A 16,485-nucleotide genomic window follows, 5' to 3' on the forward strand; every position below is an offset into this window, starting at 1 on the left:
TTCTTTCCCAACTGAATTACTATTCTTCCCCTATTCAGGGGCTGCCTTTAGAGGGCTGGCTACTATTGTGGTACCAAAATGGCTCAGGGTTTCATTTTTAAGAAATCCAAGGTCTATGAAAGAGAGTGGACTGCTCTCTGGAGTTTCACTTAGAAGGAAATTTTTATTTAAATTGTTTTTACATTTCTTTTCTGAAAATATTTCTCATGTTACAACATTAAAATTAGATTTATACAGAGGAATATTTTAGTTACTGAGCTTTTTTTAAAAAGTGGGTGATAGAGAACTGATGTGGGTATAAAGTACAGCTCTCTCCATCGCTATCTGGACTGTACTCTAGAACTTCACATTTCACAGGAAGTAAGGACTCTCATTAGCCTCCACCTCTAAGGGAGGACCTACAGATCTGCTTGTAGCAACTCTATTTCTTGGAACGTAGTGTTCTCTTAAATTCTCACCCCACCCACACCACTGGATGACTGCATAATGCAATTCTTTCAGTCTTCGCTCTGGGCACACATTAAACAATCTAACACCTACGGTTAAAATCTCACCAAACAGAAGAGGAGCGGAGAACAGGGAGAGGAGAGGGCTTAACGATGAAATAACAACAATTTTTCGTACCCTACAAAAAATAGAGTAAAACCTCCAAATGAAATTGTTCAGCTTTGTTTTGTTTTGTTTAGGTTCTTTTTTTAAAGGCCTATCAAAGGCAGGCAACAAAGATTGGCCCTGACAAAGCATCCATCTCTCCAAAGAGAGACCCATTAAATATTTTAAAAGTAAGATTTCAGTTGGCATCTTTCAAAATACTTATTTCCAAAAATCTTCAGGCTAGAATGACAAATGTCTGGGATCCAATCTGTCAGTAAGCAAAACCCCAGAGCCTTCACTCTTAATAGTAAAATGGACTGCAGGGCAGACACACTGACAGCTGGCTCATTTCCTGCTTTGCCATGTAAATCCTCTTTAACTTAGCTGGTTCGCACCCTAGCTTTCAGAGCGATGGCTCTACCTCGTAGCCAATCTAATTGGATAAGCTTATAGCATATTTCCATAATAACAAAGAATCAGACCAAGACGTCCAAGATTTCCATAGTCAGTGTAGTGGAAAGACCGCTGGACAGAGAATTTAATGAATTGGCACCCTGCCCAAATCAGCCAGTCCATCTAAGCCTCAGTTTCCCCATGCTGGAAATGGACACATGTCATGCCTTCTTGGTTCACAGAGAAGGATGAGACTCTGGTGTTTTCCCTGAACAAGTCCATCACAGTACTAGGTTATATGTGTAGAAAGATGCCTTCAAGCAAATGTGAAAGCACTGAAAGAAAGAATGATGTGTTTGCCCTATTGAACAGACCCTCCTAAGAACTTGACTTGTATAATAACAAATTAAGAAATAATAATCATAGTTGCCATTTATTAAGCAACTATTATGTCCATGACCACCTTTACCTAAATATTCATCTACCCTTGATCAAAAAAAATTTTAAGAACTATTATTACTATCAGTTTACACCAAAGACCAGACTCTGTGAGCTAGTAAGTGATTTTACCAAGTTTACCCATCTAGTAAGTAGGAAAAGTCAGGAAACAAGCCCATCTCTCTGACTCCAAAACCACTTACATTTATTAACTTTTAATGGTGGAGATTCAAGATTTTGATATATGCGAATTAGTTAAGGATCACTAATAAATATATATGTAGACAAACGTATTTATAATATAGTTTTTGAATACCACATACTTTACGTAGTAAGCCAGGGACTTATAAGCCTATGTGGACAGTTTGGTGAGTATCTGCTAAGGAATCTGTATCTGGGGAAAATAATCAGTTTGTCTATGATGAGCTAGAAAGTCCGGAACTGTGACTGTACAGTTTCCCCTTTGCCTTCCCACCCCCTCACCTGACTCATTCCCTTGTTTAATTAACTCCTAATTGCCCAGACCTGAAAGACTCAAGCCCTCAGCTCAGCCGTCATTTCTGCTAGGATGACTTAGCTGAACTCTGGCCTTCCCTCTGCCCTGAGTCTGACTTTGGTGACCTAGCACTTTTCACACAGTGTTTGCTTGTCTTCTGGTGTTGACCTCCTGTCTTCTCTACTACAAAGGGTTCGTTGTCTGATTCATCTCTGTCTCCAGCACACAGCACGATGTCGGTTGCAGACTCAGTAGATGTTTAACCAACGTGTGATGTATGGACAGGTGAATGAACAAATGACCAGACTCATAGTACTCAGGCTTCCATGTGGTAGTGACACCCCTTTACAAATCCATATCCAGTTCCATAACGGCATCCTTGTGATGGCCAAACTCTTCTATGAAACTCCTTAGGGAACACAGGTGTTTGAGACTGAAGTATTAGAACCAGGAATCCCCATGTCTAAATTCAAGAGTCTGGCATAATTATGGAATCAGAGACTTCTTTATGGGAAGAACAGCTCCTCAATGACCAGTTTCAACTTCTCTGTTTGCATTTATGATCCCAGTACGGATATAAGAATATTTATTTTGCTTTACCCACAAAAACTGAGATTCAAATTTAAGGACAAAGTAAAAAGGGAATGAAAAAAAATTTAATAAGTAGAAGAAGCTCCATTCACTATTTCTTTGTGCAAATCTAGGGCAATAACGGCCAATGACTCAAATGCTAAAACTCGCAAAATCAGTTACTCTTTAGACTAAAAATCACAAATTTGAGGAGAAAAATACAAAATCACTTTTCAAAACAAAAAGCAAATGAAGTGCAAACATTTCAAGTTCAGAGAACAGCTGAGTGCACACAGAGGCAAACCGGACAATTTAGACGTCCAGTGTAGCACATGGAGTATCACACGGACACCATACCGTGGACACGTATTGTGACTTCAGAACGTTCTCGGTCCAAATATTTTAAATGTTGCATTGAATTGACTGACAAAGTGAAAGCATCAAGTGAAGGTATCACAGTGGAACAGCGTTTTTTTAAACACCCAAACCCGAAAACAATGCTGAAGGAAGAGCAGCTTCCTTACACTGCGGACAAAGGAAGGAAAGGGAATAAGGCAAATGGTCCTCACCAACCGCTCTGACTCAGAACAAGTACATTCAAAGTTCAGCTCAGATGGTCCATCCATCCCCTCTACGGTGCACACTATACGCGGGTGCGAAAGCCGCTAGGTTTGGACGCGTGAGTGGTGAATTGCTGGAGGAGCAGTCGTTGTGCTGAAACACCTGGAGTCCTTGGGTGTGGTGGAACAATAATTACAGACTTTAGCCTCTTGCTTTTCTCTGGCTTAAAGTAATGCTAAATCTTTTCATGATGCTGATTATTTTCATGTCCATTTGTCAACTGAGGCAGAGGAAACTAAAATACAAGATCCCAAATATGTTAAGTATTAACTTCTCATTTTATGTGCACATGAGAAGAGAAATTATGGAACACTTGCATTTTGTTTGACATGTGTTTGGCAGATTGTTTTGCTGTCTATGTTTCTTTCGTTAATAGGTTCCTTTGTATCTGTGGCTATTTTTGATAGGCCATTAGACAACCGAGACTGAGTTCAAAAAACAGCTGCTTCCTTTTTCTGTCTCCAAAAAGCCCAACAATTGGTTTAGTTAAATGTTCTTTTCTATTAAATTAGCAGTTGTTTGAATTCTAGGAAACTCAGCCTGAAAGACCAGTAACTTGTTCAAAGAGAAAGCAACATGCTTACTTAAACACATACACTCTTCCACTATCTGCTGGTAGATTTTTTTTTTTTTTTTTTGGTACTGGTATATCTCTGGAATACTTCACTAACAGAAAAATTATAATCTAATCTTTAAACAAATTCCTAAGCAAAAATGGGTATAGACTGTGTGCAGTCTTAAAAAAAATCAATTCCACCAATTACCAAACTGATCGCATTTGCTTGTCATGCATAATGTGTTATTCTAGGCATGTAATAATATATGTAGTTAAGCCGGTGCTATGGTATCTCATTACAATTGAGGAAAAATGAAGTAGTGGACTGGGGGAGAGCTTTCGGAGTAGACAATCCCAGATTTAAATCCTGGGCTCACTGCTGACTGGGTATGTAACCTCTTGATAGGTTATTGAATCTTTTTGAGTGTTGATTTCCAAATACGGACAAAACCCTTCACCATGTGGAAGTTTCGCTCTAGTGAAAGAAGACAATAAACCAACTAACCAACCAACAAAAAAGTACCTTATATATTATTGTAGAAGATGATAAGGGCTATGGCAAAAAATAGGGCAAATGAGGTGGACTGGCAGAATCAGAGAGAGATAATTTGTGATTTTCTATAGTGTGGTCAACATAGGCTTCATTGAGAAGGTGACGTGTTAGCCAAGACCTAAAAAAAGCTGAGGGAATGAGCCATACGGCTATCTGTGGCAGTAGAGGAGTCTAAGCTGGAGGTATAAATAAACGCAGAGTCTTGGCATTAAATGACATCTGTAGGGGGTGCGTAGAGAAGAACAGAGAAGAAACGAGCACTCACAACTGAGCCCTGGTGCTTAGGTTGGGGAGAAGAGAAAGAACCAGCAAAGAAGGCTATGAGGGAGAGACTAGTGAGATGGGAGTAAAGTCAAAAGAGTGTGGTATCCTAGAGGCCAAGTGAAGAAAGAAGGAAAGAGGAGTCAACTCTGCCCAACGCCATGAACAGTTCAAGTAAGATGAGCACCTGCACCACAGACTGTCTTGAAGCCTATTGCATTTTCCCCATTCGCCTCCTAACCGTAAAGTTCAAATTACCTAACAAAGAAATAGGTATAGTGTCGACCCAACTACAAAGAGGACTCTAGAATGAAAATAAAGCAGTATCAGGAATTTCTTAGAGGAAAGGATGCGAAAAAACTCACATGGCCCTGGGACACGGGAGAGGAAGAGTCAAGGACAAGAAGAATAGAGAGGGACTGGTTATCACAGAAGAAATATGAAGGTCAGGCTGTTCTTAGTAATTCTTTCAGAGATATGTAAGTTTCAAAGAACAGTTTGTCCATCACAAGGATGCAAGTATGGAATTGGATATGGACTTGTAAAGGGGTGTCACTACGCCACAGAAGCACAGGTACTCTGAGTTCTGACCATTTGATCATTCATCTGGCCACACATCACACATTGGTTAAACATCTACTGACTATGAGAATTAAATTCTCCGTAGGTGGACACCATTTCTGGCTTCCAGACGTCTGAGAAGTCATAAAGAAAGAAGGGAAGAAAGAGAGAGAAAAAACAAGAGAGAGAGAAGAGTCAGAGTGAGCACCCACTTTTTAAATGGGATCTGGTCTCAGGAAGGCTCTAGAAAAGCCTTTTCACATGTGCATCCGAGAAGTATTTACTTCCTACTTTGGTTTCCTTCAGTTTTCTTCCTGCTGTTGTTTTATTTGGATTTTATTTCTCTTTGGTTTTCAATCCAAAATCTCTAATCTAAGATTCTACTCTGTATGCAGTTTGGAGCCTATCAAATTCTCATCCTTCTCGCTAATTTAACCCTCTTACTGAAATTTCTTTCCGATTTCTCCCTTATAAATCATTCCTCTCGCCATCACCCTTGGGTTTTAAAATATTTATATCAGCACCTTGAGTACTACTCCACTTACTTTGTTCTACTTATTCATTTACTTCTTGGCCTCTCGGTTCAGACTTTCTGAAGGTTAGGAAGTATCTGGAGACATTTGCTTTTACAGAACATTGGAAAATTTTTAGGCTCTTTCCACAGACACTCAAATTTCATATTTCCTACCTTTCTAAAAGATCTTCCTACCTAATCTTTCCATCTTCATGTATGTTCTGAGGATAGATGACAGTTTTATTCTCCTGAAATATGAATCGATCTTTCCTCTTCCACTTTCTAGCCCACTTCCCCTGAACATCAAATTCTATGTACGGAGATGTATTTCTATCGATGTTTCTATCAGATTTCTCCTCTCTGCCCCAGGTAAGACAATTTCCTTTCTGGTCTTTTAACACATTATGTTTCCCTCCCTCTGACACTTAGAATGACTTCTCTGCTTTAAAGTTCTGCTTTCTCCCTGCGGTAGGAGAGACTGGTGCCACACACCACTATTACTCACCACACTACACTACCCTGGTCCCAAAGAGTACAATAGTCAGCACCATGTTTTATCAGCATACAGTGACAGTCGGTTTACTATTCTTTTGTCCTTGAATTATTTCAAGCATATGTCTTACCTCTCCAACCAGAAAGCAAATTCATTTTAAGAAAAGGCACTGTTTCAGAAGCTCTTATCACTCTTAACTCCTAATATAAGGTCAGGTAATTGTACCTTTTAGCTCTTGCCATCCTCATTTACATTGGGTGACAAACAACAAAATATTTAGTAAAATTCGTTTAACAAGAGAATTGAGAGCAGCTAGGGCTCTATTGTGTATCTATTTTACAAAGACTGACTTTGGTCATAAATACAGATTTAATGTTGAATAAACACAAGTTCACTAGATTATGCTGTTTTATGGTCTAGAAGTCTGGGTACTTTGTGGTCCTGCTTACCACCAGAGATAAAATAAATTTTGTAAATCCCCATGAGATGTCTTGCCTGAACTCCAAACTCATAAATCCAATTGTCTACTCAACATCTCCATGTGATAACTAAGTTCCCTCAAACAAACAAATTTAAAAAATACAACTATTCCATAACTTCTGTATCTCAATTGATAGCAACTTCCATTTGCTCAGTCTAAGAGTCTTAGAGTCATCATGCATCCTCTCTTTCTCTCAAACCTTATATCCAATCTCAGGAAGTACTTTGGGTTCTACTTTAAAACATATCCACAGTTCAACCAATTCCCACTACGCTCATTGCTACCACCTCGGCTCAAGCTACCGTCATTTCTCAACTGGATTACTATTGTAGCATCCTGCCTAGTCTCCCTGCTTCCATCTGTGCAAAACATGCTAGGTCATGTCACTTCTCTGCTCAGAACGTCTCAATGACTTCTTACCCGACACAGAGTAAAATTCCAAGTCCTTACAATGGCCTTACAAGACATTTGCTGGTACCGGGGCCTGTTACATTTCCAACCACACCTCCTGCTACAGTTCCCTCCAGTCCCCGCTGTCTAACCATACTAGCCTTGTTCCTAAAACACGCCAACTACAGTCCACCAGAGGGCCTTGGCACAGGCCTTTCCTGGTATGCTTTTCCCACGGATGCCCTCACGGCTAACTCCCACCCCACCTTCAAGGCCTTGTTCAAATGCACCCTTCTCGTTGAAGCTACCTTAATAACCCAGTTCTAAACTGCAGCTTGCCACTCATTGCAATCTTTTTTCTCCTCTCTTGCCCTATTTTCTTCCACGACATTTATCACTGTGGCGGTCATGAGAATGCACCTCTCAGACATCCAACGGCAGGAACATGACTGACCAAGGGTCCCAGCTGTCGTACTCTGAAATCCATCCCCGTGTTTGCATCAAGACTGTGCATCTCAGGGGTTACTCCGGCAGGAATGCTAAATAAAGTAGGCTGGTTCCTGGGAGACACAGGGCTTCTCTAGTGGCTGACTTTGGCTCCAGCACTTTCGGATGGCCTTGCCAATCTCTCTCACACTGCACTGCAGATTGAGCTGTTCCCACTAAACTTTCTCTGCCTCTTGCCTGCACTCCGGTCAGATTTGCACGATGGTCTGGCCACTCTTCCAGACCTTCCCAGCTCCAGCCTTTTCTGCCTACCTCCCCATTTTCTTTCATACTATCATTCCCCTAATAAAAGCAATCACATTTAATCTGCCTTGGCATTTGTTTCTCAAAGGGATTCAGACTAGCATGATCATCTTCTCACCTCCTATATCTTGCTGGTTTATTACAGTTATCTTTCACTGCCCACTAGAGTGTAGGTTCTAGCAGAGCAGGAGTTTTGTTACCCAGCTGTCTCAAACATCTAGCACAGCACCTGACACATCATAGATGCTCAGCAAATCTGTGCAGAATAAATGGACAACAAATGTTTAAAATATTAGCAATGATTAGTATTATCAATCAAGTAAATGAATAAACACTTGATGGTCCCAATCACTTGTCACATCTCTGCTCTCTCCTAAGTTCCCTGATTCTCTTATTTAATCTAGTCTTCCCTTTACACTAGAAAACACTTGGGTTTTCCCATAACAGAAATGAGATTTGAGAGGTAAATTGTTTTCAGGAAAAGATCCAGGCTAATAATTGGATGACTGCCATCTGTTCTGGGCAGCAAATATGCAATTCTGAGATACTTATCACTGCTGCTCTCTTGTCTTTAATTTCAGCCAGGATCTGCAGATAAACAAAATCAAAAATTTTAAAGGTCTGATGTTTTTTAAGCTCGAATATCCATCCAACAGCACTCAGACTTGGCCCACACCTGGTCAGTTCTCCTATTCTCTAGTTTCTCTAAATGTCTTTTGAGGATGTATGAGAAAGGACAAACTACTCTCAAGTATGACTTCAGACTCTTGAAAGTAGTAGATTTCACCTTAGGATTCTATGGTGGGGTGGCTTTACATGACAATACAGGGGTATCTTTTCTCACTGGGGCCACTGGGGTTATCCAGAGGAGATCCCCACAGGGTTCCAACTAAGGTGTTTGCACCCAGCTCTAAGTGTTCTGGGAGCTGGGTGGAGGAGGAGGCTGGGGGCCCAGCTCTTTCCCACAAAGACATTAACCTTCAGCCTGTGTTTCACCTTGCCCTGTTTTCTTGGGCAGACCTGATGGATAGCTGTTAGAAAGTCAGACAGTCCAGGTTCCAATCCTGGCTTTGCTATTTATTAGCTGTGTGGCAAATTACCTCTCTGAGCCTCAGTTTCCTCATTTTTAAGACGAGGCTAATAGCATCTACCTGCCAGCATCCTGTAAGGTAAATCAGATGTAAAGCATTTGCCTAGAGAGAGTACTCAATAAATATTAGCTGTTATTATTGCTGATATCCACCATGCAAAGGAAATGAGACCACCAGTTCAATGTCTGGGTTGCCCTTTTAACCATGTCAACTGAAGATTGGGGTGAAGGTGCTTGGTAGCATCCACACACATAACAATGAGGTAGATGGTAATTAGGATTTATTATGTCAAATTTTAATTAAAGAAATGATAGGGGAAAGAAAATAAAGTCAATTATAAAGCTTCCCAGCCTCTGCTTTCGACCTAAGAGTTTTTTTTAAAGGGCCAGGGACTGCTCACACGGTGTCAGACCGCATGAGTTACAGAATGTCTCATCACACTTACAGGGGTTCACTCCACTCTCTTGCATATCTGGTGAGATCAAAATGGGCACCTTCCTGAGTGTCATTGCTGAACAAGGTCCAAGAAAGAACTGCATTGCATAGAAATCCAAGACAAGAAATAACAGAGGGTGGTACTTGATATTTAAACCACACTGAACACGGCTGGTGGACCAAGTTCCCAACAGAGTCACGTTAGCACCTTTGACTTCTCCACGACCTAAAGATTCCAGAGTTTGAAACAAACTGCTGAAGTGGGGCGGGGAGGAAGAGGCAAGGACAGCCTGGTGTAAATCTACCACTACATTACATTCTAAAGTAACTATAGAGTTTTTTTATTATTATCTAAAACCAATCCAAAGAGGAAAGGCAAGCAAGTGATTTGGCCCAGTCAAGGTAAGTCTCTGTCTTTGCAGACGCTGGAGCAGAGTGCAGGTAAGCACCTTTGCACAAACACACATAGCCCCGCACATGCAGAGAGGGTTGTGTGTGGCTGGAGCAGAGGCTGATTAAACACTGTGCGTGGGCTCCCTGTGCTACTCCTGGAAGAGAATGAGGTGGGTAAGGAACAGTTAATAAGCAAATGTGCCTTGCTAACTGTGCACATTACAACAAAGGGCTGGCAGCTCCTGAAGGAAAAGGGCTTGTGCCGCTGCCGTTCAAACTTGTCAGTCAGCCCGTGCCAGCAGCCTCAGCGTCTGCCTCCCCAGCACACCCTCATTACATGTGTCTGTCTGGCCTGATCTGTACATCTGCTCGGAGACGCTCCTGCCGAGTCGGGGATTTCTGCTTTTCTCCACCGGTGCGAGAGTGGGTTTCTCCCTGCTTCTCCTCGGTCACCTCCACTGCTCTCCCCAAGGAGCCTCCTGCTTTATGGTAGCTTTGGACTCCCCTACTGGCTGCCTGTCCTTGACTTCTGGAATGGAAGAAGCTGAGCTGGTGAAGGAGAGACTTCAGGCCATCACAGTAAGTCTGCATACACTTATAACTCAGGGAGGTGGTTGCTTACAGGAACGGCAGACACGTTGCTAGCTGCCCCGTGCTGAGCCCCATAAGCGAAAAAACAGAACTGTCACCTTTCATGGACGCGTCTCTGCCGCTCTCTTAACCCTGGCGACCCTCTGTAACTCTGGGGCTTCCGAACCTGAGTACAGGGCAAATGTTCTTGATATTCACAGAAACTGTGCCTTTGTTTTGAATAGCAGTTAGAAGCTTTTAAGGCAGTTTGGTTAACCTTCTGTGTACCTTAAAAATGCAATTTTTCCTTACATTTTTATTTGACAAACATTAGATCAAAAAACAGATTCCCCAACTTGGAAACTTTTTTAACCAATTCATATACCCAAAAGTTAAAATCTTTTAAAAGGGGGAGAGAAAAAGAAAGAAAACAAACAACTTGAAACTTTTCATTTGTAGTTGTGGTAGTGTGTTCCAGAAAGCCTAACAGAGTTAAAATGAATGTTGTTATGCTTAAGCTAAGCATTAAACAAGAGAAAAGTAGGTAAAAGCACATATCAGGTTAATTCTAAGATATCAGTTTCCAGCAGAGTCACAAACTGAATAAGATCCTGATAAAGGAATGCAATGCATGCAATGCAATGGATTTGGAAAATATTTCGTTAATACCGGGAAGGAGAATCGTGCATTTTTTTATGTTTGTTCTGGGAAAGAGTCAAATTATGAAATGAATTACTTTCTTTAAATGATCCAGATTTTTTTTTAATTTTACAAAAATCCTCTATTTGGCAGTAACCTGGAAATCTCTGGCACAATCATCTATCATTAGTTAAAGCTTATCATATTATTTTTTTAAGAACAGAAATATTTTGGAAATCAGCATCCCAATTTTTCAGCATTTTCTGCCACTGAAATTAGCTGTTCCAGGAGTACTTTTAAAAAAACTGATGCAAATTCTTTGCTCTTCAAATTCCCATAGCATAAGTAGTAATTTAGAATTTTTATTCAATGGATACAATGTCTCAGTGCCACCAGAAAGGATTCAACAAGTTGAAATAGTTTCTCAGCCAGGGTTTAGGAACCAAAAGTCCACAGACAGAGTTGGCACTTTTCCGTAAAACTGTGCTTTCAAAATGTCCAGCTTCTAATTAGTACATTTTCCTTTCCTCAGAAAACCTTGGTTTGGATTGTTTTGTTTTGTTTTGCTTTGTTCTTTTTTGTTGTTAAACTCAGCCACCGTGTCAGCTGGCCTGCTCTGAGGGATAGGAACTGGGCCCTGCTCTGTTGTTTTTGGCGAAGGCCTTTTACATTACAGCTGTCGTCTAAAGGTTACTTTATTAGACTGTGACTTGTGTGGGCACAAGCTTTGCTTTTCCTGACGCTTCTATCTCCGAAGGAACTAAATTAAATCATGTGTCCAATAAAATAACACCAGTGGCCCCTTGTTCCGCGTTTTCCTTGATGAATCACAGCACACCCTTGTCTCAGCCCTTGCTACCCCCGGTGCACCTTGTAACTTGCACTGAAGCAGCACGTGTTCTGAAGGTTTAACTGCCCACAGGTATTCAGGAAAACTAGGGATTTTCTCCGAGAGTTCCACGCCCACAGCGCTAGAACAAGAGTCACGATGCCTTATGAGCAGCCAAGAGAGTAAACAGGTTCCTGAATATACTGGGCATGTGCTGTTTTTGATGATTAAAAAAAAAAAAAAAGAACAAGAAGAACTACTTTTTGGATTATTTCATTAGCCTAAACATATCCCATTAGAAAGCATTAAGCAAATCTCCAAAGTAAGATCACAAAGTAATTCTATTTTGGAAGTAAGATACTTGTATAAAGATTGTAGAGAAAAAAATGGGGTAAGTTTATGGGAATCAATCTCTGCTAGCCTACACCTCACCAGACTAAGTCCAGCCACACTTGTCACCACCTAAAAGGGGAAAATGGAGCAGTGGTGTGTCCGTGGAAACAACATATGCTCTCATCTCCCTCCCGGACACCCTGGGAAATGCCCGCCTCCTCCACCCTTGTCTTACGCAGGAAGCCAACTCAGCTATTCCCCTTCCCACCGAGAAAATGACAACACCGTGTGCAGACCGTTGGCGGGGATTACTTCATGTTGGGATGTGCTCAAAATCTTCAGAATCTCTGACCTAGACTGAAACCCTTAGACAATATTCTCATTTTAACTGTTTCCTCCAATTTCCGTACACTGAAATGATTTTTATACACTTCAAGAACGAGACCATAAGATAATTCCCTAATGTAATCAAACATAGCAACTCAGACTTCACTCTGTTAGGAAAATAAAATAAAATAAAACTTATTTACATTCTAAGATCTATTTGATTTTTATACTCAAATTTGTTCCTCCAATTCCTGGCTGTGAAATGAAATAATCTTCACTGTTGTATTTATTCCATGTGGTTTCAAGTGTCCAAAAAGGCATGATTTCCACTGCAAGGAATTTAAAGAACAAAGGTATATGCCTATAACTTGACAGGATCAAGTGCCAGTCTTCTTGTTCCTCTTTTAAAAACTCAGATTAAATGCAGGAAGTGGGATGTGACACTAGGCTCTCAAACTGAAAACGAAATTACCTTGATGGTGCCATTCATTACCAGTAAATTGAATTGCGGTTTAGCCAGAAGTCTTCTCAAAGACTTAAAGAGAATAAAAACAGAATTATGAAAGTACACAGAAATGATTGTTTAAAAGAAGGTACCTCAGTCTGGGTACACCAAATTCAGATTCTATTCTGTGTTCTTATTCTCATGTTTCTCCTTCATTACTGTATCCATGTGCAGGCAGACCTCTGATATAGTTGCAGGTTCAGTTGCAAACTACTGCAGTAAAGCAAACGTCACAATAAAATGAGTCACAGGAATTTTTTTTTGGTTTCCCAGAGCAGATAAAAGCAATGTTTACACTATATTCAATAACACAATAGCATTATGTCTAAAAAAACAATGCTCGTACCATAATTAAAAAATACTTCATTGCTAAAAAAAATGCTAACCATCACGAGTCTTCAGTGAGTCGTAATCTTTTTGCCATAGTAACATCAAGGTCACTGATCACAGAAAGAGAAAGACAAATACTGGATGTTTTTACTTATGTGTGAGATCTAAAAAAAGTAAGACTAACAATCATAACAAAACAGAAACAGACTCACAAATGCAGAGAATTAGTGGTTACCAGAGTAGGGAGAAGGTTCAGGGGAGGGACAAAATAGGTGAAGGGGATTAAGAGGTACAAACGACTAGGTATAAAATTTTAAAGTTACAAGGATGAAATGTACAGCACAGGGAATACAGTCAATATTTTTAATAACTTGTATAGAGAATGATCTATAAAAATATTGAATTGTCATGTTGTACACTTGAAACTAACATAAGATTATAAGTTAACTATACTTCAATTTTTTTAAAAAAATGACTGCTCATGATAAAAAAAAAATCACTGATCACAGATCACCATAACAAATATAATAATAATTTAAAAGTTTGAAATATTGTGAGAATTATCAAAGTGAGCAAACGTTGGGAAAATGGCACCAATAGACTTGCTCCCCACAGTGTTGCCACAAACGTTCAATTTGTGAAAAAAAATCAGTATCTATGGAGTGAAATTAAGCTGAAGCACAATAAAACAAGGTACACCTGTACCAACGCTTCCCTTATGAAATTAACAGTCAAAGTATCTCTTAGCCAGAGTTCAGTTTTCAATTATATGTGGAGAATAGGATACCTCAAACTAATTAAATATTACATTGATTATAAAGTCTTTTGAGGATTTTTTCAAGTTAGTACATATTTTAACAGGTAGCTGGTTTTCATAGCTATTGGAGTAGGCTAGTAATTTGAATCTCACTTTGAATATTGCCAGAACCGTCCCCAGTGTTCTCGGAAAGAGTGAGGTGAAGGACTGACAGAGTCATCCCCACAGAGCTCCTCTCTGGGAGCTAACATGGCCCACACCAAAAAATGGTGAGAAGGCCCAGGTGGATTTGCCTCAGAAAGATCCCCTGATGAGCAATACCACCCTATGGACGTCCACATCCTCCTCCACAAGGAACACGTGGTCTTAACTCCATTCCCATGGTGACATTAGAAAATATTGTTGCTAAGCGATATGGGGCCCCTCAGCCTGGAAAACTCCTCGATCTTAAACTGACCAGAGATTACAGAGTCATAAAAATAGTGCTGTTTGGGGGAGTGAGCTCAGAAGAATTCTGAGAACTAGAATCAATTTACAGGGAGCAAACTCAGCTGAGGAGAAAGGGGGTAAGAATAAAGCTGACATTCTTACTCTCATCACGGCTTTTAACTATTAGACATGCATGTGATCAATCCATCCTTTCATTCCTTCATTTAATTAATAGTTATTGAGCACCTACTGTGTGCCAGATCTTATGCGTTTGAATGAAAACGGGAAACAGGAGTGTCAGGAGTGGGGTGAGCTGAGTTGTGATTTGCAGTAGACTGGCCAGGATGGGCCCCACAGAGAGGGTGACATTTGAGCATAGATGAAGGAGGGGAGCTTTGTCAAAAGTTAGACAAACAGCAATAATCACAAGAACAAGCACCTGCCTAGGACTGACTCCACTTGGTAATGAGCCATATAAAGCCCTGACACTGGAATTTCAGCAACAGAGCCAGATTTGCCAGCCAAAGCGGCTCATGACGCAAAATAATCAAGAGCTCTCACATTTCCCCAGATCCACTCCCTATTTTGTTCCACTCCCAAGGAATTTCTTCTTGACTTGTAAACATAGGAATGTAGGAGGCCGAAAGTTCTTTGTATAAAACAGAAATCTACCCAATACAAAGACCGCTGTTAGAACAATAACATGAATCCACACAGGTCCTCGTTAGCACATGATTCCCATCACTGGACACTGCACCTCATCTTGTTCCTTTTTTTTTTTCCCCAATATCTGGGATCTCCTCCCAGTTAATAAGACAGTTAATGACCTCAAAACAGGACCTGCTACGTAATTTGTGGGGCTCAGTGTACAATGAATATGTGGGGACCTCTGTTCAAGAAGTATTGTAAATTTCAACATGGTCACAGCGTGAAGTTCAACAGCACGAAGACTGAAGTCTGGGCCCTCCTGAGCCTGGGGCTGTGTACAACTTCACAGGTGACATGCCTGAGAAGCCCAGGTCGGTCACACACATTTTTTCCCCTCCGTTCACTCTTCCCGTACAAATGAGAGCATGAAAACAAGAACAGGCCAGCCTGGATCTCGACAAAATTTAGACCTTCACATGCGTTTGGATCATTGTGTTATTTAGAGCTCTGAGGACCCCTTCAAGTAATAATGGCTAAAAGAAAGCACAACGAACAACTATTCCAGTGGACCTCATGACTAAGACAAAGTTGCGGGAAGAACTCCCTGTCTGTCATGGGCATCCCAGGACAGTCACCTAAAGACGGTACGTGGAGACGTAGAAATCGCCTAAAGATGTCCTATGCCGGTATATTCAAACAATAAAGCTTCCGCACGGTTTTCCACAGTGCTGTACTGAGATTACATGTTTCTTCCAGAGAAGGAAAGGTTTCTTCAAACAAATGTGCTAGGCCACATTTCCTTGCCAAACAAAATAGCCCACCCACAAAGGAGGCCGTGTGATGAGGTACGATGATTTTGATAGCTTATTAGGGAAACTGCTTCTTGATAACCGGGGAAGGGTTTTTCCAGTGTGCTACAGAGTGATATGCTGCTTTGCAAAGCCCGCTACAGACAAGGATCCCCATGAACTTTCTGAACATTACTGAACAGGGAGAAGGAAAATCTGCTTCTTTAGAAAACCGTGATTAAAACAAACCAGAGGCTGAGTGACAAAGTCTAACAAGAGTCTAAACAAGGGCAGTACAGTTCAGGCTAAAAACCAAAGCAGAGCTTCCACTTCCTACCCTCGTCTCATACTAGCTTCTCTTAAAATAACGTAAGGATATTTTATTTATATGGCAGTGCTGTCATTCTGGGAAGAAACTCCCTGAAAATGCAGTGCCTCCAGAAGTTTCTTCACCAGGAACCCTGTGACGTGTCTATTTTCCTAAAACACCATAGGAGCAGTTTGAGTGAGATCTATGTTAACATTTTTTACATAAAACCCCAGTGATTGAGTGGATTCAGTCAAACCATATGAAACATAGAGCCAGGTTATTTTCTGAACCTCTGAATGGAAGTCGAAACTGGCTTCTGTCCTAAGCATCAAGTTTTCAATGTAACCGCATCAGTGATTGACATGGGGTGATGCAACATGTTAAAAGGAGCTTGAACCGTTACTCAAAACTCAATTTGTGCTCACAAATA

The 16,485-nt window shown here is 40.7% G+C and overlaps 2 protein-coding genes across 19 annotated transcripts in view; one reads left to right on the plus strand and one right to left on the minus strand.

Annotated features, from left to right (window-relative positions):
* The window catches only part of FRRS1 (ferric chelate reductase 1), a 342,186-nt gene that overhangs the window by 190,950 nt on the left and 134,751 nt on the right, over positions 1-16,485 (minus strand). The gene's annotated exons all lie outside the window — the stretch shown is intronic.
* Positions 9,438-16,485, plus strand: part of PALMD (palmdelphin) — a 44,614-nt gene continuing 37,566 nt past the window's right edge. Inside the window, exon 1 of the mRNA XM_010950435.3 lies at positions 9,438-10,169. Coding sequence (XP_010948737.1) covers positions 10,077-10,169 — 93 coding nt within the window. The 5' untranslated portion in view covers positions 9,438-10,076. The remainder of the gene's footprint in view (positions 10,170-16,485) is intronic.

Source organism: Camelus bactrianus, chromosome 9 (assembly GCF_048773025.1).
Source record: "Camelus bactrianus isolate YW-2024 breed Bactrian camel chromosome 9, ASM4877302v1, whole genome shotgun sequence".
Taxonomy (NCBI): domain Eukaryota; kingdom Metazoa; phylum Chordata; class Mammalia; order Artiodactyla; family Camelidae; genus Camelus; species Camelus bactrianus.